This window comes from Haplochromis burtoni, unplaced genomic scaffold, assembly GCF_018398535.1.
Source record: "Haplochromis burtoni strain Fernald_Lab_line unplaced genomic scaffold, NCSU_Asbu1 Contig_966, whole genome shotgun sequence".
Lineage (NCBI taxonomy): Eukaryota > Metazoa > Chordata > Actinopteri > Cichliformes > Cichlidae > Haplochromis > Haplochromis burtoni.
The window spans coordinates 78-22,869 of record NW_024583327.1 but is presented as its reverse complement, the minus strand read 5'-3'; the positions used below and the strand labels follow the sequence as shown (position 1 = coordinate 22,869).

The window sequence follows — 22,792 nt, the reverse complement described above, 5'->3', positions numbered from 1 at the left end:
GTTAAAGTTTCATGCTTAGAAAATGTGGGACGGCTGTGACTTACCCCCTATTTCCTTTTTTTTTTTTTTTTTTTTTTTTTTTTTTTTTTTTTTTTCAAAATTGTCAGCACTGTGTTCTTCTGTTCATTGGATTAAAATGAAGGCTCCGATATCATGTTGGCTTCCTTTCTTTACTCAACCACACACTTAACTAGGGCTGTGCGATGTTACCAAAATCTCAGATACCCATATAAGACATTTATCGTACCGACAACGATATATATCACAAAAAATTTACATTTACTATAAATTATGTGAATGTTCACATTTTACAATGTGACAGATCGTAGGTGCTTAAGTTAACAAGCACTATTACAAACCAAGTTTTCTTTGATCTAAGTTTATTTTGTTCAGGGTTCGTACGGGTGCTTGAAATCCTTGAAAATGCTTGAATTTTAATGTTGTCTTTTCAAGGTTTGAAAAGTGCTTGAATTTCAGATGTGGTGCTTAAAAGTGCTTGAAAGTGTAACTGTATTTCATTCACCACAAATAACTATCTGATTGAATAGTTTTCTTATCAGATAGAGAAATAAAATGAGTCGCAAAATGTAAAAGCAAAATTTCCCCGCCTGGGCTGCCTTGTCTGTTTCAACGTGTGACCCCGCCCCTCCCTCGGACAGTCGGGGATGAGTGCGCTAACATACCTGTAGGTTGCTGTTTTAATGAGTGTTTGATGGAAAATGACAATGCATGATAGGTGAGTCCTAGTAAATAATTTTCCAGTACGTGTACGTTACACATGCTATTTTTTATTATGATTATTATTTTGCTATCAAACTCGCTGGAGAAATGATTGAAATGCACTGAGTGTGATGCTATGGAAAAATAAAAAAAAAAACGTTTAACCCTCTGGGGTCCAGGGTATAATTGGCCATTTTTAACTACTTTTGATTTTCCTCCACATTTCACCTTTAAAAACTATTTACTTTGCCTTGTTTGGTATCATCCTTTTCAGCACAACCTCACGTGTCTGAATTTACAGTTATGTTTTCATTTTGACATACTGTATTAACACAATTGATCTAAAATCAGACAAAAAACATAAAATCCGAGTAGAAAAAGTTATATTTTTTACTGTAACAACCACAAACATGTTTATTGAATCATATTTCATAACTTTAAATGCAAATATAAATTGTCAATTTTAAAATCATATGCACAAGTTTTGCAAACAACAAAGTTATTTGCAGCCATTTACCTTTTACCTTGATTTTTAAATAACCATTTCAAACTATTTACAGAACAATCAGCTGTTCTGCATTCAATAAGATGCCACACAAATTATTTGTGCCACTCCAAAAAAATAATTTCTGTCCACTATAAAGGAAAACATCACAGCCTGATACCTGCAGGTCTGACAGCAGCAGGTGTATCACTCCTGTTTCTACCTGGAGACAGCAGTCGCCTCATTGTTCTGACACAACACAAAACTATCCACAACACTACACACTAACTACACAAGACAACACATTAACTACACACTCCAAACACGCTAAACGTCACAAATCTCTCACATCTCAAAACTCTCTCTCTCTCTCGTCGTCACTCCTAAAACGTCCCCAGTTCTTTTGTTTGTTTGTTTTTTTTGCTCATAAGCAGAGAGTGCTTGCTAGCGCTAACGTGACGAAACGCTGGGGAAAAATCGCCGTATAAACGCCGTGTATATATTGTTTATCATGACTCTGGTTTTACGTGGCCTATCAACACAATTTAAAAACTGGTATATATCACCTTGTTGCTTTGTCTTTAAGTGGTCATGTGATTGGCTTACCACGACTACTTTATTCTTCCTCAGTCAAACAGCAGCACTCATGCGATTGTTTTGCCCCTTAGCTCCAGGTGTTGTGCTAGACAGTGATCGTGATTACCTGTAGCGTCCAGATTACTTACAGCTACTTCCGTGCAACTGATATAAGATGCGGTAAGCTGAACACAGCTTCAACCGTCTGTTTGTTGAAAAATAGTAACGGACCGCATTTTCTTGTTAGTAACTGTAACAGCGTTGTAACGATAGGAATAGTAATTACTTAGATTACTCGTTACTGAAAAAATTAATGCCGTTACTTGTAACGCCGTTATTCCCATAACTGGTAGTTAGTGTGTAGTGTAGTCGTTGTTTTGTTGTGTTTGTCAGTTCTACTAGTGAACGTCACAGTTGATTAGGGTTGCCAACTCCCTGAAAAATAAATAAGGGACACCTCGTGGCCAGGGCCGGGCAACCCAGTTGTCTTCACCCTTCCCAGTGTGGTAGCTCTTTTTTTTGTGTGTGAAATTATTTTTTAACCATTTGACTTGAATTTGATTTAAGCAGATGCATATTCTTTGTGATATGACCATATGGGAAACAAATGATCATTTAGCCATTTATTTTTAGCTCAAAATGACAACATTAACACAATAAAACAGGTCTCTTTCTTAAACAGAAGCCTGTCATGCTTAACTTTTGAGAATATAAGTAAATCTTTCTTTAAAAGAACTCTGTCCTGCTTAACTTAAAATAATAGAAAACAATAGAAAGAAAAATATTCTTGTAACAGTGCACATTTAGTGCATTTAGTACAATTGGCTTCAGCTGAGGTATTATTTCAGCTTTTCTAATGCTAATCAGCTGCTCCTGTTTGTAAACCCACTTGTTCCCATGATTACGCATCTTAACTCATCATCATTATTCATCTATGTATTACTTTTATGTATTAGTCATCTATTTGTTGTAATCATCTATCCTTGCAGTTGTTTATTACACAAAATAAATTATATTATCACACTTCTGGCCACATAGCGCTGATATTCACTGCACATGCCCATATTAACCTTAACCAGAGGGTTTAAAAAAAACAAACCAGTGTTTACATACCATATCTGCTTCTGCCGTGGCCTGGTGGACAAGAAAATTGGTTAAGGGTTCCCCGAGCTTTCACGCCCCTCATGTTCTTCATGTGCCCACCATTAGAAGCATGCCTATGGAAAAAGTGCGCCGGCACACAGTGCAGTGCGCTTTAAAGGTGTTATCGTGCACTTTTCCAGCCAGGTGTTTTCCTTTTCCCATTCTTCCCTTTCTCTGAGGGGAACAAACATTGCTGCTCTAATGCTGGGCTCACACTGTGCGATTTTTGGCCCATTTTGAGCCGATTTTTGAGTCGTGCGACCGATTTGGTGATCGGCCGATTTTGGCCTTCATCGTGCATCGTGTAGTATACGTGGGGTAACGAGAAGCGATTAACACCTCACGACCAGCTCCCGATCATCAATCGCTCGTGAGGGTGTCACCACAGCCGCTCACACTGCTCACGCGCAAACACGTAAACGTCGGTGAAAAAGACGGAGCAGCACGGCTGTGCAGCGTGTGATCTGGACACAAGCGATGGAGGCACAACTTGTAGAACTTTGGAAAGCTCATCCGAGCCTTTTCGATGTGGCATCACAAAATTATCACGACCACAACAACCGTGAAAATAGTTGGATTTACATTGCTGCTCAATCACACACTATTTTTGTGTGGTGTGTTTTTCTGTCTTAACAAAAGGGGAACAAAGGTGTTTAAGATAACCTAGGATGATTTGTTTTAATTTTCACATGGTCTTATTGAGGTGATGCGAATTGAAACACACATTCTTGGTTTTTTGAGCAGTGGCGGTGGGGGGGTTGTGTTGGAAAAGCTTGAAAAGGGACCTTGAAAGTGTTTAAAAAGTGCTTGAATTTGACCCTGAGATAGGTGTCTGAACCCTGTTTTGAGCACCTGACGGCTCTTTTTTGCTTCTCATTTGTAAACTCTCTCCAACTCTTCACGTGATCCTTGCGTAGGTGGTAGAAGAGGTTTGTCATGTTTGAGTCTGGGGTGGGGACCGGTTTCCTGCATAATTTGCATAGTACAGTTTTCTGGTCCGTGTCAGACTTTTCATAACCATGTCCATGCTAGACCCTCGTTTAGAAATAAGGTCCTCGTATTGTTTTGACTGGTCCTTCTGTTTGTCATCATTTCAGTTTATTTTGAAAAATCTCAACAGGATCTTAAGCTTTATTGTGAAAGGTTTATGTGGAAAATAAACAAGAGGATGGCGGAGCCACACACTGGGTTCACCGTCATTGTTGCTAACGCCAACGCGTAAAAACAGTGGCTTGAAAATGATGAAAAAAATTGATCATAAACAGTTTATTTTACAAAACAAGCGATAGCGTGATATGAAACCATAGATGTTTTCATATCATTATATCGAACAGCCCTACACTTAACTCAGAGTACACTCAGTTGAACTTCGTCTGATCAGCTGTTTGGGACTTGAAAACTCAGATTTGCCGTTGAGTTTGTTGAACATGTTTCCTGAAAACGGGCATTTATCACCTCATAATTAGAACTGTCTCAGGGAAAGCCTGATCTTATATTTCATGACAGTTAAAGTTATCTGTACTCCTATTCTGTTGGTTCATTGTTTTGTTTTGTTGTTTATTAGTGTTTGTTGTGTTCACAATGTTCAAATAAAGATTTAAACGTATTGTATTTTTTCTGAGGCGTAATCTCTTATACATGAAAAGCAGCACAGCAGAGCGTTCTGTTGAATTTCACACATGTGCACACATACCATCAGAATACCTGCAGCAACATGCTCACAATGAGTCACCATTAAAAAGGGGCAAATAATAAAACAGTACAGAAAGCCAACAAGTCACTGGGAGTCTCCTGTTAGTGAGCAAACTGCAGTACAAACAAACAAAAACACCAAACTCAGCATAAAAACAAATTCTATCAACATAAAATGTGACCCTCCATTATGACCCAACCACCATCTGCAAGGAAAGCATGAAGAGAATTACTGCTACAACTGTATACCAATCCTGGCATAGCTCAGCTGTTTCTCCCTTCCATAAGAATGGATTCACTTCAGGTCATTGATCGGTCATAGCTATACAACAGTTACAAGAAATAGGAAATGGATTTTGGATCTGAGTTAAAGTGTCTCTTCAGTTTCATCTCAGTGCGTTTCAGTCTGTGCTTGTAACTGAACGATTATCTGCTGCAGTCTGAACGACCTGTCATTTTAAAGTCGGTCAAAGTTTGTTCCATCTCAAAAACATTTCCCATGAGCCTCAGGAAGTAGCTCACTGTGTGGTTACTGAGTGACAAAGTTAACAGCTTTCATCTCTTTGAATACAACAGTTACAGCTACTTTTAAGGAAACAGACAAGAGAAGGGAGGGAGGAGGACTTCATCTCACTTCCTGAATTTGAGTGAACATTTGACCAGAACTGAACTTCATGTTCAAAGACTCTGCAGTGATGACTTTACATTAGTGAAGTTTGTCAGTTAAAATGATAAACAAAGTATTTTTAGTGAAAGATTTCACTGTTGTGGGAAAAAGTGCTTTCGCCTGCTGTGACCATTTGCTCTGAGTAAGTATTACGTCTCTGGGCTGATCATCTATCAATCTGTTTTTAACTGTTTACAAAGCTTCATGGAAACGTGTTTGTTGTATTTTGAAGCAATGTAGTGACTTTGTGCAGCAGCCTTTAGAATATAATCAGTGATTCGTGGCTCCTTGAAAATTATCAGCAGCTGATTAATATTTCTATGGCAGGAGGAAAATACTAAATGTCTCTTCTTGTGCTTGCTAATGGTTTTAATCACTTTTCTACAGCAGTTTGAACCCATCAGAATGACGTGTTTGTGTGCTGGAGCATCTGTGAGAGTAACTATTATTGGTGTCAAAGCTCCCAGCAAACACAACAAGCAGACGAGGAGCAGACAAAGGAAACAAAATGTCCATCGCTGTTTCTGTAAGAAGTCAGTCGAGCTCCAAGACTTTAATTTTAAACTTCCTATGCAGTTATTCCAGGATTTCAAATGTTTTGATGGTCTTGATGTTTAATACATCAAAACTCTTAACTATACTTAACAAAGAAAAACAGTCGATAGAGGCCACTTTCACCATCCAGGGTAAACTTACTTATAACTTTATGACTGCATTTTATTAATTTAGTAATTTAAAGAGTAAAAATAAACTAAAAGAAAATTAAATATTTTAAAAGTGTCCACAAACTTGCCTCTGCCTGTTCTCCGTGTCACGGTTCAAATGAATTATTAGTTTCAGGAGTGGAACAGTTTTGACAATTAGATTTATTTAATACTGTGTCTGAATGTGATTTATGACAAAGAGTGTTTAACATGTGCATATATGTGATCAGTGTGTATGAGACCTGCAGGTGAAGGTGCAGACAGCTGTGTTCTTGTTGTGTTTCTGGATGTAAAACAAAAGTACTTCACATTTAAAGCTTCACTTGGACTTGTAATCTGTTCATGTTGTCTATTCATTATTCAGCTCACATGTGTATGATACAACTACAACTAAGTAAATTATTACTTAGTGTCATAAAAATCTCACTAATTTGTTTCTGCAGCACCAAACATGTCAAAGCATGCTGTAGTCAGAGCTTGTTAAGGTGTGATAAAAGGAAGGAAGCGGAGAGAAGAAGAAGTTTTAAAGTCTTTGTTTTCTTCACAGTTCTCGGCGTCTCGTGTGCTTCTTCTTCTTTCTCTTCACACAAAGTCGTAGAAGTTTTCAGACGTGTCACAGCTGGATGTGAGGATGGGACCCACTTTCCTCTGTGAGCTGGGCCTATTCTGTCAGTGCATCACTTCTTCCTTTGATTCATTGACTGATGAACATGTTTTAGTAAAATGACAGAGTTTCAGTCATTTGCAGCATTTCAGTTCATGTTTTGTTCTCAACATGGTTGTTTGCAGACTGGATTAGATTTCAGTGCACTGACGCTGGTTTAGTTTATCTCAGAAAGGTTTGTTTCTTCATCAGTGATAATTTGATGCATTTTACATTAAATATATAATTTAAACCAATCACAGCAGCCTCTGGTAACACCAGGTGTGTTTGACTGATGCCATGTTTGAGTGAGTCTTCAGTTTGATGATGTGTGAAGTTTCTTCCTTTATTGCAGTTCTCTGTACGCTCCTCTGCAGCGGACACGCTCAAGGTGACTGAACAGTTTGCACTTTTATTTATTTAGTAAATATTCATCTTAATGCTGAGTTATCGTAATCATGAACACAAGTGTCCAAGCCGCCTGCTGGGGACCCCAACTAATACCCCGTAAAGTGATGATGATGAAAAAAGTGCTTTACTGGGAATATTGAGGGCTGTTGCCAGTTTGACAGTATTCAGTATGATGTTTATGTAATATTCAGAATATCTGCTCCTTATCAGCTGCAACACTACCGCAGATTTCACAGTGGCTGCATCACCATCGTTCTTGTGAACACTGACACTTTTTAATTTTAGCCTGTTCAGTGCCGTCTTTACTGAAAGTGTAAAAACACTGAGACAAAACGCTGCTTTAGTTTAGAGAAGCTCCGTAGAAGGCTACGTGCTTGATTTTATACATCTGTGACAATAGGACACACCTCAGAGATTAAGAAGGCTACTAGACATTTTATTAGGTACACCTTGCTGGTACTGGGTGGACCCCCATTAGCTTTCAGCACTGCCTCGATTTGCCTCTGTATAGTGGAAGTAATTGTATATAACACTGCACCAGCTGACATCTGTCCTGGAGATCATGTTGGTTCCAAGTTACACAGAGAAAATTTTCTTTCGCTTGTGCTTTTTTGTACATATTACAAAATCATGTAAAATAACATGAGAATGGAGGAGATGTGATCAGGAGTTCTGGTATTGGAAATAGTGCCAGCTCTTGTGTGTGTTTCATGTGAAATCTGTTGTACATTTAAATCTGTTTACATACATGTAATTAAATCTTCTCATTTATTCAGCAGTGCCCAGGACTGGAAACTCTTCATATCCTGCTCTGTTGATCGTTGGACTCATCTGTGGACTTTTACTGATTCTTCTTCTGCTGTGTTGTTGCTTCAAACAGTCAAAGGGTGAAACCATTTCTCTCTGATATTACACTGAGCATAATCTAATTGTTCAGAACTACAGACGTACCCTGAACGCTGCATGTAACGGTACAGCACCAGAACAGTTTGCAATAAAAACATCTGATTGTGTTTTTCTGTTTTGTTTTTCAGATTCATGCTCTCCCAGGTTTGTTTACATTTTCTCTCTCATTATTTACCAAACCAGAATTTCATCCTGTGTTTCTTATTAAATCCACTGTTTTACTACATTTTATGTTCCAGCACAAATCAAACCATAAACCAAACGATCAACCAGGATGAAGCTGGAGACAGCCAACATGCTTCTCCTCACCGAGGTCAGCGTTAACCGTGACGAGTTCTGCTTTAGACGTTTCTGTTTGTAAGGTGATCAGATCCATGTATATGAGTTTTAATTGTTTTATAGGTGATGCTTGTCTCTATGAATCAGTCAAAGACCACGATGACACAAAAAATGGTAAAGTATAAACAGCGGTTTATAAGTATGCAGACTCTTTGATTATTCTCATTTATGTGTAAATGTTTGAACTCTATTTTAGTTGAATCTGGGGATGTCACATATTCTTTGATTGAGTTTAAAAACATCACTCAGAAAGGTGAGTATTTATTCTGCTACCAATACAAAATACACTAGTTTACATGCTTTTATTGGACAGTAGTATCCAAATGAAGGAAAAACTAGACTTTCATTCATGTTATCGCTCCAAGAAGAAAAAGCAAGAAACCAGCTGATCGCTGTAATGTGCTCTGTTCAACAAATAAAATAATAAATAGAGGAGAAAGTGGAAAAAGGTGGAACACATTTAAAAAGTTAAAATTCAGGGACTTCAATCAGTGCAGTTAGGAAGCATAAAACATTGTGAGTCCATTTCAGCTGCTTTGGCGCAAACCGCTGGTATTGTGAGACGTTACCATCAGGCTGCACAGGCAGACCAGGACGGCCCATTCTCATGTGCATGCTTTTGATCAAACTGTTAGAAATAGACTCTGCGAACACAGCACGAGGCCTCATGACCTTTACTAGGACTTGTACTCACAGCACAGCTCGACTGAACAACAGCAACAAGAAAAGTCAGTCAGGGGGATAAAGAGAGAGCAATGACCTGTGAACACCACCTCGAAGCTATTCTCTTGTTGGGTTTTTGTTGTTGTTTCCTCTTCAGTGCACCTCTTGTCATTCTGAGTTGCATCAAAGCTGCTGAAATGGAGCCAGGTATCCCTGAAGTTTGAATGAAAATGTTTCATACTGTGATAGTCGAATCTTCCCTTAATTTAATTTGAATAATGAATCTTTTACAATAAAACAATAAACCAAAGAACAATTAATAATCAGTCCAATTCCTTCAGTATTTAAAACCTTTGCTGATATGTTTTTGCTTTGCTGATTTTCAGAGATTCCATTTTCCTTTTTGCAGAGTGTAATTTAATGTAATTACTTTTTTCCATAAAGGTTTTTATGTTCTTATAGGTGCTGCAGGTTATAAACCTTAACCTATAATCACGGGATTCATTTTAATCCTGTTCTCAACAGAGACAATACATTCAGTTTAGTCCAATCATGTCAAAGATCTGTATTTTAACTGAGATTAGCCAGCATCATTCTTCTCGTGTTTCATGTGATTCTAATATCAGGGGTCATCTATCACTGAGGAGACCCTTCTGAATGCTCACTGGCTGTTTTTGATGTAGGCACAATGTGAAAGAAGCTTTTTTAAATAATGACAACAACGGGCTGTCAAAAAAAATCTTTTTCAATAGATGAGAACCTCCCTCAGTCAGTCCATGTGATGAGTTAGGTCTTTAATGACAAAATGATTTCAGTATAAAGAAAATCAAAGTTACTCCAAAGTTAGTTTATCGTCTGTCTGTCCTCCTTTAGATGAGAGCCCGTTGTATGCAGAGGTCTCCCACAAGAGAGCTAAAGCCAAGAGAAACAAGGGCAAGTAAAGTAGTAAAGCACACATTTCTTTTTGCTGTCTGTTTACACTTTTTACCCCTCAGTCTAAAAGGCTAATTTGAGGTATTGTCATCCTGCTGGCTGTGTGGACTTAGAATTAAGATGTTACTGACAATCATCTTTGACTAATAATGTCTTTATTTGCAGAAAAATCAGCCTCTGCAGCAGCTGAAGAAGTCATTTATTCTGAAGTCAAGTCACAACCAGCTCTTGGTAATTGCACAGAAATAACAGACTCATTATCGCTATAATGATGAACTCAAACGAGATAATAATGCTGAGAAATGTTAGTCAGTGTAGAGAACATCCTTCAGTCATGTCATGTAGTTTAGGTGTTGAATGACAGAATGATATAAATATAAAGGAAATTAAAGACAGTCAACCTTTTCTGATCAGCGTCTGTCCTCTTTAGATTACAGCCTGTTGTATGCAGAGGTCTCCCACAACAGAGCTAAAGTCAAGATACATAAAGGTAAGTAAAGTAATCTAAAAAATTGCAAATTTTTCATTTTGCTGTCTGCTTGATACTTTTATACACACCAAGAAAAAGTGTATAAATAGTAGAGCCTTTGAATTAAGATGTTACTGGCAGTCATCTCATCAAAAAATCTCTTTATTTGCAGGAAAATCAGCCCCTGCAGCAGCTGATGAAGCAGTTTATTCTGAAGTCAAATCAAAACCAGCTCTTAGTAATACAGAAATAAAATAGCTTACATACTGTGATTTGTTGTTGTAATGATTAACTCGATAAACTGAGTCCCAAATCACCTTTAAACACTGAATAATTCTGCATCGATTCTTCATGATCATGTGTCTGCAAAACCAACTAAATGTAGCAAAAGCAAAATTTAATTCATTTGAATTTAACAGCAGATTTCAACTTTTTATGAAAAGTTTTCTTTCGTTGAAAAATAGGCAGCAGCAGCAAGTGATAGTGTGGTGTTAGGATCAGGATCTTTCCACTTTCACACAAGCATTTATTGAACTGCATGTTGTAAACATACACGGCAGACCCAGTGCATTTTGATCACTTGTATTAATACTTTGACGGTTGCTGGACACACACACACTGCAGCTCAACACAACAACCACAACAACATCGTTAACCAAAACTCTGAACTTTTAAGCCGGCGAGGCGTGATTGCAGACGCCGCGCAGGTGTGTACATCGCACCTGCAGCAGCATCGTAAACCACGCCCCCAACACATGTATTGTTACATCTATATTTACAGATCTTTCCTTTGGTTTTTGCAAATCAGCATTTTTGTTCCTCTTGTTTTTTTTAAATGGGTTTGTACATTAATAACATTTTATATTTGTTTATTTCATATTTGGTAAACTGCCGTCAAATTTTTTATTCTGTTATCTCATTTTGTGTGTCATTTAAACCATGTAGCCTTTATTATATAAATGTTATACAGTATATTTTTCAGTCTTGTGTGTTGTGTTTGTTGATAAATTACATAAACATAAATGCTGAGAGGAGTCCTTCAAGTGTTTATATAACACTGACCTGCTGGAACTTTGTACTGAGGCAGGAAAACTTTGAACATGTATGACACCATTTATACCACACAAATGGACAAACTTTGTTGAGGGAGAGGAGGAGGGGTGATAGTTTTCAACACAGAATACAGTGTTGAAAATTTCTGTTAGTATTTTAAATCTAATATTTCATGTCAGAGTTTTTGTGACTTAATGGGTGCAGTTTCATCTTAAGTCTTAAGACTTGCCTAGTGAAGTCAAAAACAGACGACAATGAAAACATGAAAGAGATCTCTCTCCTTTTAATTTAACTCACCTTGGATCCCATTGGAAACTGTAGCATCTCAAATTCACATGTGTTTCCATGTCCTGTTAATGGTGGCAGGACCTTGTCAAGCTGTGTAACCAGCAGCTTTTTTGTTGGCTTTTGCATTGTACTGACATGAGCCTGGATCAGGAGCGTTCAACAATGCTGTCAACTAATCATGGCAGCACAAGAACAAGCTCTGAGCACAAAATCCATAGAGGCTGGGGTCTATCACACCAGGCAAGACCCCAGGTGCAGGCTGTGTAAAGATGCCCCAGAGACAATCCAGCACATAACAGCAGGGTGTAAGATGCTAGCAGGCAAGGCATACATGGAACGCCATAACCAAGTGGCCGGCATAATATACAGGAGTATCTGTGTCTGGAATGCCTGGAAGTCCAGAGTTCAAAATGGGAGACTCCTCCAAGGGTGATGGAGAATGACCGAGCTAAGATCCTGTGGGACTTCTGTAGTGACGGCTGTAGTGATCAATGTAGCGATTCCCAGTGACAGCAACATCAGGAAGGAGGAACACGAGAAGCTGGAGAAGTGCAAAGGGCTCAGAGAAGAGCTCGAGAGGATGTGGAGGGTGAAGGTGACGGTGGTCCCAATGGTAATTGGAGCACTAGGTGCAGTGACTCCCAGCAGATCCCGGGAACAACATCGGAGATCTCTGTCCAGAAGAGCGCAGTCCTGGGAACAGCTAAGATACTGCGCAGGACCCTCAAGCTCCCAGGCCTCTGGTAGAGGACCCGAGCTTGAAGGATTGACCGCCCACAGGGGCGAGTGGGGAATCTTTTTATATATACCACACTGCTGCTTACTTCTCATTGCTTTGGGCAATGAAACAGGAAATGTCTGTCGTTTCACGCCTCTAAACCCACTTACAGCGACATGTAAGGCAACAGTGGCAAGTTCAGAAAAAAAACTTCCTCTCACCTCACACTCACTTCTGTTACTGTTTGAGTTGTCCGTTTCCTGTAAATCAATTTATGATGAAACCAGAAGATTTTACAGCGGTTTAATGGAATAATCTATATTAGTAAAGCTCAGTTTTATCAATTAAGATAAAAAAAAGTCAATTTTTTAGTTACAGATTTCATTGTTGTGTGAGAGAGTGCATGGATTAACTGATGTGAACATCTGCTTATGGTGAGTATGACACCGCTATTTGTCAACTGATAGTTAAAGCTATGAGGCTAAGCTAGATGAAAATGCATTTATTTTATATTTGAAGCAATTTAATGATTTTGTGCAGCAGCAGCAGCTTGAACCCATCAGAATGGTGTATTTCCATGATGGAGCATCTGTGAGAGTAACTATTATTGGTGGCAAAGCTCCCAGCAAACACAACAAGCAGACGAGGAGCAGACAAAGGAAACAAAATTACATGTAATCTGCTCATTTTGTCTCATTCACTACTCAGCTCACATCTGTATGATGAAACAATTCTTATTACTTAGTTTTATAAAAATCTCCTTAATTTGTTTCTGAAGCACCAGGAAAATACAAACATATCAAAGCATGCTGTAGTCAGAGTTTGTTAAGGTGTGATAAAAGGAAGGAAGTGGAGAGAAGAAGAAGTTTTAAAGTCTTTGATTTCTTCACAGTTCTCGGCGTCTCGTGTGCTTCTTCTTCTTTCTCTTCACACAAAGTCGTAGAAGTTTTCAGACGTGTCACAGCTGGATGTGAGGATGGGACCCACTTTCCTCTGTGAGCTGGGCCTATTCTGTCAGTGCATCACTTCTTCCTTTGATTCGTTGACTGATGAACATGTTTTAGTAAAATGACAGAGTTTCAGTCATTTGCAGCATTTCAGTTCATGTTTTGTTCTCAACATGGTTGTTTGTAGACTGGATTAGATTAGATTAGATTAGATTAGCAGCCTCTGGTAACACCAGGTGTGTTTGATTGATGCCATGTTTGAGTGAGTCTTCAGTTTGATGATGTGTGAAGTTTCTTCCTTTATTGCAGTTCTCTGTACGCTCCTCTGCAGCGGACACGCTCAAGGTGACTGAACAGTTTGCACTTTTATTTATTTAGTAAATATTCATCTTAATGCATCAATCTTAAACACTTTCCATTTCTGTTTTTATTTCTCAATATATTTATAAGTTTATGAACATGTCAGAACAGATTTTGATTTGTAAAGTACATAAAAGTGTTTTAGGTCAATGATGTTGTGTTTGTGTTGGATTCTAGATGCTGTGCTAACTGTTGAACCCAGCTCGACCATGTTCATCGGAGAGACTGTTAGCTTCAAATGTGACATGAAGGAAGGAAAACACACTGGCTGGGAATACAAACTCATGAAGGATGGTCGAGCCTTTATCCCGTACAACAGATACAAAAATTACAGAAAACAAATGAAGTCTACATCTGATACTGGTAAATACCAGTGCTCTGGTCATATGAAGAAATCACATTATACAAAGAACAGTAATACTGTCTCCCTGACTGTGCTGGGTAAGTCCTCAGTGACCATGACCAATAAATATAATATACTTAATATAATAATTCAAATATTCATCTAAATTATAAAATAGAGTGTACACTTAATTAATGTGTTCATGGAAGGAGCTTTGAAAAAAAAAACTTTAGCCAGGACCTGTGTTCTTATTACTTGATAATAGATCATATGTATACATATTTTATTTTCCCTAACAGCAGGTAAACCCAGGGCCACACTGACTCCAGGATCAACTATCATACCAGTAGGGGGCAGTGTGACGCTGACCTGCTCTGTGGGGAGCTCTGCTGGCTGGAAATATGAGTGGTTCAGACGTGACCCAAACACTGACGTTCAAATCAGAACAGATGATCAACAAAACGGAGTAATCAGAGTATCTCAAGGAGGAATCTACTGCTGCAGAGGAAGAAGAGGAAACCCAGTTTACTACACTGATAAAAGTGATGATGTCACCATTGAGATAACCTGTGAGTTGAAAAGTTTTCTTTGAAATGGGCAGTGGTGTGAACAAGTGTTTGCCCCCCTCCAGATTTCCTACTTTTTGTATGTTTGTCACACTTAAATGTTTCAGATCATAAATCAAGTTTAGTGTAATATTAGAAACAGATAACACAAGTAAACGGAAAATAAAGATTCTAATCGAAAGGTTTTATAGTTAAAGGAGGAAAAATCCACACCTACCTGGCCTTGTGTGGAAAAAGCCCCCACCTTGTTAAATAATATTATTAACTGTGATCAACCACATTTTTTTATTACAACGCTGAGTTTAGTTTCACTCCCATATCAAGGCCTTATATACTGCCTTGATATTACTACCAGACCTGCTGAAGGTCGGTCTGTCAGGCCTCAGTTGCCTCAGTTAAGGTCAGTGTTCATGTCTCCACCCTTAGAAAGAGACTAGTCAGAAATGGCCTGCATGGCAGATTTCTAAGACAACAACAACAAAAAGAGGAAAATTAAGGCTCGTCTCAGTTTTGCCAGAAAAAAGTTTAATGATCCCCAAGACTTTTAGGAAAATACTTTGAGAAAATAGTTGAACTAATTGGAAGGTGTGTGTCCTATTACATTTGGCTTAAAAGTAACACAGCATTTCAGAAATGGAACACCAACAGTAAACTACGGTGGTGTTAGTGGGATGGTCCAGGTCTGTTTTGCTGCCCCAGGACCTGAAAGACTTGCTTTGGTAAATGGAGCCATGAATTCTGCTGTTTATAAAAACATCATGAAGGAGAAGTCCAGCCATGCGTTCATGACCTCAAGTTGGAGCACACTTGGGTTCTGCAGCAGGACAACGATCCAAATCACACCAGTAATCTCTGGCTGTCTGGCTCAGCATGTTTTCCCTTCCTACTGTTGCTCATAGGGGGTTATATGGTTGTTGGGGTTTTCTCTGTTTACTTTGTATTATTGTAGAGTCTTCACCTTACAATATAAAGCACCTTGAGGCAAATGTTATTGTGATTTGGTGCTGTATGAATAAAATAAAATTGAACTGAAGTCCACCTCTGAATGGGTTAAGAAAAGCAAAATGAAGAGTTTGGAATGACTGAATCTGGTTGTTGCTGCCAAGGACGCCCTAACCAGTTATTAGGTTTAGGTGGCGATCGCTTTTTCACACAAGGTTTGGATTTTTTTTATACTTAATGATAAAGATTTAGAAACTGCATTTTGTGTTTACTTTTGTTATCTATGTTTAACATTTAAATTTGTTTGATGATCTGAAACATTTAAGTCAAAAATACAAGACATAGGAAATCATGAAGGGGGAAGACACTTTTTACACTACTGTACATTCACTCGTCACTATCAACCAACTCAATATTAAATTATTTCTGTTGATTTTATGTTTGTTTGTATCTCAACTGTAAATATGTGTAAACAGTTTCCAATAAGGTTGTTGTTAAAGGACGACGCAGCTGGCCTCAGATATTCAGCGGTGAGACGATCAGTCTGACATGTGAGGTGCAGGAAGGAGGTGAAACCACTGAGTGAGAGTATAGATGGAGAGGACCCAAGCAGACCACACAGTGGACTCACAATAATTACTGGATATTCAAAGTTTCTGAGTCCAGCAGTGGAGACTACACGTGTAAGAGTCGACGCAGAGATGACTCATATTCTTCAACAGAGTGGAGTGAAGCCTTCAACTTGTCAGCATCAAGTAAGTGATGTTTGTTGTTGAGCTTCATTTTACAAACATAAGAAGGATCAGCACAGGATTAAGTAAATGTTCTAGAAAGCAAATCATATTGTTTTTGTGAGACACAGAGATTTTGTGAAGCCTGAGGCCTGTGAGGCCAACACTGACCTCCCTTTCAGGTCTGCCATTCACAGGAGGAGCCATAGGAGTTAAATGCAATGTGTGTCAAGAGGGGATCAAGGGTGGAGACCTTGGCAGTAACATCCCCAGCTCCTAGCTATCATTGCTGGCTGTTGTGTTAAGGAGTATCAACTCTCTTAGAGGCAAAGTCAAAGGCAAATGACTTAGGTATCCAGTTCCCAGTTGCTGAAACTAGCAATTACCTCCCTGGTGTGGAAGGAGGAAGAGCTAGTGCATGAGTTTGACAGATTGACAGAGCTACAGTTGGGCTCACCTCAATCTGGAACAAGTCTCCTGGAGAAACTCTTGGGTTCTCTTTGGCAAGAGTTGCCAGACAGGGGTGGATGTCCTAGTACCCTCGGCTTGCTGCATGTGTTTGTGCTTTTTACCAGCGAAAGAGAGGATTGCTTTCCACTGGGTTTGTCACGATATGCGGAGGCAGATTGTGTGGATTCTCTTAGGTGAGGACCCAAATGCAGACCACAAAAGACAAAAACGGGAAGTAACAGAAAGTGTACCATTTATTAACTAATCACCAGTCAGTTGTAATTTGCATCAGCTAACAGGGGAGGGTGCTAGATATGTCTGGCAAACTTAAACATATAGTCAGAGTATTGCTCTTGATGTTGCAGAGCTGTCTTGGAACCTGCCTGTTTAGTTGATCTATTTTTCTTTAGAAGTCAGCTTTCATTGTTATTCAAATGGCAAATTCACTTGAGTTGATTGAAGTTAACAGTTCACGTTTCTAATTTACAACAGCTGTGCCCAGTCCTGAAAGCTCTTCATTTCTTATTTTGATGATCATTGGAATAATTTCTGGAGTCATATTTATATTCTCGCTGCTCTTGTTCTATTGCTACAGAAAATCCAGAGGTGAGTATTTTTGTTCCTCTGATAAAATATATTTTACTCTTTAAATATTTAAGTACACAGAATCAGCATACAGGCATGGGAAACTGTTCACAACAATGTATAAAAATCAACCATGCAAAGGCAAATGTCTTATTTCAATTTTTTTTTTTTGTTTTAAAGGTTCTGACTAGAGGGTCAGTCAGGTAGAAGATCAACAGCAAGTATACTCCTCACTTCTTCATGGTTAGCACTCTCTCTGGTTCAAATATAGACTCTATTCTGAAGCAATTTGCAAGAGTGTACTTTAACATCTGCTGCGGTTTTAACACTGTTGAATTAAACGAAGCTACAACAATATCAACATTTAATATAAATGCTACTTGCATGAATACTTATGCTTAAATTAGGCTCACAGAAATGAGAAGACTAATTTTCTTTGACCTGCAGGTGACCGTTGTGTCTATGAGTCCATCAGATGGTCTAAAAACACTGAAAATGGTACAGTATAAACTTTACTTTACACACAGTTTGTGGAAGCTGTGTGGTTATAAAAGAACTGTAATTACAACTATAATATTGTAATTATAGGTCACCAGAAGGTGACGATGTCTGTGTTTCAGCTCTTATGAACAAGAGGCGTGAATACACAAAATAAGAGAAATGAAATATACAAACAAGCAAAAGTAAACATTATTTATACAGTAATAGCAGAGTTTATCTATCAATCATTTAATTTTCTTCTACTTATCCAGGTCTGGGTCACGGTAGCAGCAGCCAAAGCAGAGAAGCCCAAACCTCCCTCTCCCCACCCACCTCCTCCAGTTTATCTGCAGGAACGCTGAGGTGCTCGCAGGCCAGCCGAGACACTTAATCTCTTGAGTGTATTCTGGGTCTGCCCTGGGTTTCATCTTCGTCAACCCCAAAGGAACCAAATTAAGGGACTAGTCTAGCCTACCCGGGATAGGCTTCCCAGGACCCCACCCTGGAATCAAATCTGGGAACGGTGCTCAAGGAAGCATCTGGTGACTGGGCGCAACCTGAAGAGGAGACATGGGCCTGTGGGGCCACCACCCGCATGAGACATCATGGGAGTGGGGTGTAATGTGGGGCATAATGTGTGTTGGGCGTTGATCTGATCCGTGGCCTTTGGGGCATAACAGTGTTTTCATTTGATCAACTTGAGGCAGCTGGTGACAAAATGTAGTCTTATCCAGGATATTGGTCACGTAGCCAAATACTATACCATAAATTACTATAACTACTTTATGCTGCACTGAAGCCACATTTCAACTTAGATAAGCATTTAGGAAACCACAAACTTTCTTAGCCATCAAGCTTAAACGTTACTCTTACCAATGGGTCTAAGGATGGCTAAAAGTAGGTGGCAAGGAGGGAGTCCACAATAGAGGTTTGCTTAAATAAAATATTATAAAATATAAATTAGATTTACTTATAAATTAAGCATTAATACATTAAACATAAATTAAGCATAGAAACCACTAATAGGTTAATGCCAGCTGGAGTGGAAGAGAGAGTGAATATTTTGGTCTGGAAGACAGATGAGCTGATGATGCCAGCCAATCATCAATAAGACCAGACAAGGACTTAACAATGGGAGTTGAACTGCATTAACCTGATTACCAAACATGATAATTACTGAGTTTCATTATGACTTTTGATTGTTTTATAATCATCATTTTAAAGCTTTTAAAGCAGTAAAATGAATACTTATGTTTCAACTGTTTTTTGAACATGGTTTTAAATTTTCCAGCTTTGGGAAGTTAAAATGGGTTAAAAATAACCTAATTTGGACCCAGCGAACCCTGGCTGGTTTCAACTCAACAGGGTTGGGTTATTGGTTTGATCCAGCACACTGGGTTAGGCTAACTACCCAAAAATTGGGTTAATTGATTAGTGTTTAAAGTTAAGATTACAAAAAATTGTGTTGAAACTCAAAAGGGTTATATTACCATTCAGATTTGAGTTAAAACTAAATATTTGTTTCCCCTAAATTCAGCATATAAAAAATGGGTTAAAGACAATTAAAGATAATGATAAAAGTAAATATAACTACTTTTATTGCCACATTATACATAAAATATGTAGACAATGAAATTCGTACAAAATATATCAAACAATGAAAGTATAATAGAAGCAAAACATTTTTTTTTATAAAGCAAAAGTATATTACTACAAATCAGTCTTGGGTTAGAACTACCGGGCTCTGTTTTAGAACAAATTACATGTAAAAACTTCAATCATTAAACCAGGGGTGATTTGGGATTTTTTAAAAACTTAATATACAAACTCAACTCAACACTTCAGAAAAATGGCAACAGGGAAACTCTGTCTCGGATCATTTCATGCACCTTTATGAGCAACATTTTACTCTTCCATCATAGCTAATTGAGCTATCTTTCATTTTATTATATTTGATTCATGTCCTGTGTTTTATAGATGATAGTTTGAAGAAATTCCCAAACCTGGACACATGACTTTGGGTAACTTACATCCAAAACAAAAAATGCTTTGAAGCAGCCATCAACAGCTCCCAAAAGAGATGGGTGTTCCACAGTTAAAGTAATAGTATCTAGAATGCTATCTTTTAATGAAAATTTAAAACGGGAGAATTTGATTACACATTATTACACATGTACAAAATTAAATAATGAAATCTTATACACTACACTGTTTGCCCTGAGCTGCGTCTCACAGGAAGATCGTCATGCACTCTACCAGTCTAATGGTTCTGCTTTGGTTTATTTGCTGGAAGTTTCTGGAAGTTTAATGTCATTAAACAGTTTTATCAGGTTCTGTTCAGCAGCCGCTCATTCAGTCAAAGTGGGTGGCGTTTGAAAAGTTTCCTAACCTGTTGTTCTTCTTGGTGGTTTTGCACCGATTTTAGTTTCTGTTAGCAGCAAGTTCATGCTGATCTCAGTGTTGGAGCAAGCACTAAAGTGAGCAGAGAAAACTGAAAGAAAACTCTTCATCATGGGTGTAGAAAACTGTCACACAGAGAAAATGAGCAGAAGGAGCCACCTAGTGGACAAAAAACATTCACATTCACATGTTGGCCTTTTTTCCACAGGTGAACACTCTTCATTTTCACTTCATCTGCCTTATTTCACTACTGCTGAGTTCCAACTTACGTTTAATTATTACATTAAATTAAATTAAATATTAGCTATTTTAATTTGTTTTACCTCCTCAGTAACCTTTACTAAAAACACAGACAGACCTATGGAATTTAGGCTGTTTTAAAAAGCAGAAATCAGAAGGGGGTTAAAACTTAAGAACCTGCCTCATAGAAAAATGTTCAGAAATCAGAAGCATTCTACAAATCACTGTTCTGTTCATCCAGGTTGCAGGACTCGACAATTTTCAGCAGACAGCTAAACGGGATATCAGCTGTTTTACTGCAAGTTTGGTTAACTAATAAATATATGGAAAAAATGGGTATATCAGCTGGAAACCCAACAAAAGTTATTACTTATTATTTGATTATTTATCACAATTATTAATTATTAACGGATTTTAGTTCAATTATCTCAAGATAGTTAAAAACTCTCCTCCTCTCAGAATAGACCAAATACTCTAGATAAACAGATTTTAAAAATCACAAATGTAAATCAATAGAATAAAACAAAAAAATATTGAAAGCTTATCTGTATAAATATGTTTTCAGATAAAAAAAAAATAGTTAGTGGAGTCTATACAGTAGAAAGAAGGTGAAAGAAAATTCTGCGATCTTTGTGCCACTGCCTGAAAAGCAGTAACCTCTGACCTTAAGAGCTAAGATCTCCAGAAGAATAAAGTTTGAGCAGGAGTTGAAGTTTAATTTCTGCTTCATTTTCACAGGTCATTTATTTTAATCATTCCTGCTGGTTGAAACTCACTTCCACCTGCAAGCTCCATAAAGAGCAGTTGATGTTATCACATGTGACTCTGTTTCAGTCACATCCCAGCAACAAATTAAAGTCATTATATTTTAATTTAAATTAATATAAAAAGTCAAAAAAGAACAAATGATACAAGAATCCAAAATGTAGTTTGATTTCATCATAAAAAAAATAGATACATTAAGGTGTTTAAATTACACAGAGAGGCAGAGTTTACACACTGTGTGTCTTTGTCTGCTCAGCTGTTTGCAGGTTTACCTCCATGTCAGTGTGGAGCTAAACTAGACAATAAAGTGCTGTGTACTCTTTTCTGTCAGGATAAAGTATAAGACAGTCTGTACACTGAAGTCCAGCCTGAGCTCTGAGGAAAAGCAGCAACAACACAAACAGCTTAAAGTGCACAAAAATCTGGAGACTGATTCATGTAGGCTTCATTAAAGAAGTGAAACTGGCTGATAGACTGAAAAGACCATAAGATGTGGATGAGGGCATCTAATTAAAAACAGACTCTTAAAACGATCCCACCAGTTCACACTGAGTGAACAGGTCATCACAGTGTTGTCTTCAGTGCAGCAGTACTGCTCCTGCAGATATTTCCTGTCAGATTTCTGTCCTGTAGACTGATCACTCAGACAGGTATCAAGGTGCACGGTGGCTTTAAACCTGGAATAGAGGAGCACCAGGGACAGAGCCAAGCAGACGACAGAGAACGGGACACTTTCTCTCTCTCCTGGGACGATGAACGGGATGACGATGCGGTTTCCTGGTAGACCATATTTTGTTGAGAGAGACTTAAATCTTTGCCATGCACCATTATTTGGCCGCAGAGTTCTAACAGTTATGTTTGGGATCTTGCGTCCTCCAGCTTTCTTCAGTGAGTTCCAGTAGTCTGGCAGGTTCAGGGGTTGATAATTGTGAACAACAATTGCATAGTGAAAGTCTTCGGTGAAAAACTGTGCTGTGGCCTCATTTTTCCTGTTGCAATGTCATAGGTTACATCAGGTGTGGTGCCACAGTTCCAGGGAGAGTACAGGACCAGGTCAGTGATGGTGGGCAGAAGCAGCAATCAGCTGGCTGGGATCATGGAGTCTCTGATTGATCCATGTTTGGGGTCTTGAAATCCTGGTCCATGTTTCCACTTCTTCATAAAAGATAAGACACAGAATTTGATCTCCTCCTCTGTAAGTGTTACCACTATAAGCAGGAGTCTACCTCACAGTCATAACTGCATTCAAGGAGATGTGAACATGCAGGGAGTCATTTTAAAATATAATAATTTATTTCAGTTCTCTGTTTAAGAACAATGTTCCTCAAAGTCCCAGTGGAGATGATGTGAGGACCACACGATCTCTCAAATACACAAGGTTAGAGGCCTGTTTCCAGGACGATCAGGCACCACTGTGTCGATTGCAGACATCAGCCAAAGGATCCCACTTTACTGACACCAGATGGTTACACAAATCTGAAATGAATCCATTTTCACACAAACAGGTTTTCTTTGTGAGGATTTACTTTACCTTTACAAACAGGTCAAACAATACAGGGAGTGCAGAATTATTA

At 38.4% G+C, this 22,792-nt stretch overlaps 1 protein-coding gene and 2 long non-coding RNA genes across 7 annotated transcripts in view; all 3 read left to right on the top strand.

Annotated features, from left to right (window-relative positions):
* LOC102312311 (Fc receptor-like protein 4) overlaps positions 1 to 17,348 on the top strand; it is a 46,552-nt gene extending 29,204 nt beyond the window's left edge. The window contains exons 5-13 of one of the 5 annotated variants that reach the window (XM_042216214.1): positions 7,820 to 7,927; positions 8,075 to 8,090; positions 8,186 to 8,259; positions 8,349 to 8,399; positions 8,482 to 8,538; positions 9,822 to 9,881; positions 10,047 to 10,112; positions 10,312 to 10,371; positions 10,523 to 10,622. In XM_042216214.1, the coding sequence (XP_042072148.1) occupies positions 7,820 to 7,927; positions 8,075 to 8,090; positions 8,186 to 8,259; positions 8,349 to 8,399; positions 8,482 to 8,538; positions 9,822 to 9,881; positions 10,047 to 10,112; positions 10,312 to 10,371; positions 10,523 to 10,608 (578 nt within the window). In that variant the 3' untranslated portion in view covers positions 10,609 to 10,622. Of the gene's footprint in view, positions 1 to 7,816; positions 7,928 to 8,074; positions 8,091 to 8,185; positions 8,260 to 8,348; positions 8,400 to 8,481; positions 8,539 to 9,821; positions 9,882 to 10,046; positions 10,113 to 10,311; positions 10,372 to 10,522; positions 10,623 to 13,893; positions 14,158 to 14,358; positions 14,629 to 16,043; positions 17,040 to 17,240 lie in introns of those variants that run through there. The other 4 variants (XM_042216213.1, XM_042216215.1, XR_006053425.1 and 1 more) reach the window with 4 other exon arrangements.
* On the top strand, positions 3,831 to 6,977 carry LOC121812942. Its single transcript, XR_006053426.1, has 3 exons — positions 3,831 to 5,424; positions 5,670 to 5,968; positions 6,534 to 6,977. It is a non-coding gene; the product is annotated as an uncharacterized LOC121812942 (long non-coding RNA).
* Positions 17,349 to 17,517: 169 nt separating the features above from the next.
* LOC102312519 lies at positions 17,518 to 18,984 on the top strand. Its single transcript, XR_317736.2, has 3 exons — positions 17,518 to 17,576; positions 17,781 to 17,831; positions 18,086 to 18,984. It is a non-coding gene; the product is annotated as an uncharacterized LOC102312519 (long non-coding RNA).
* The last annotated feature ends 3,808 nt before the right edge of the window (positions 18,985 to 22,792 follow it).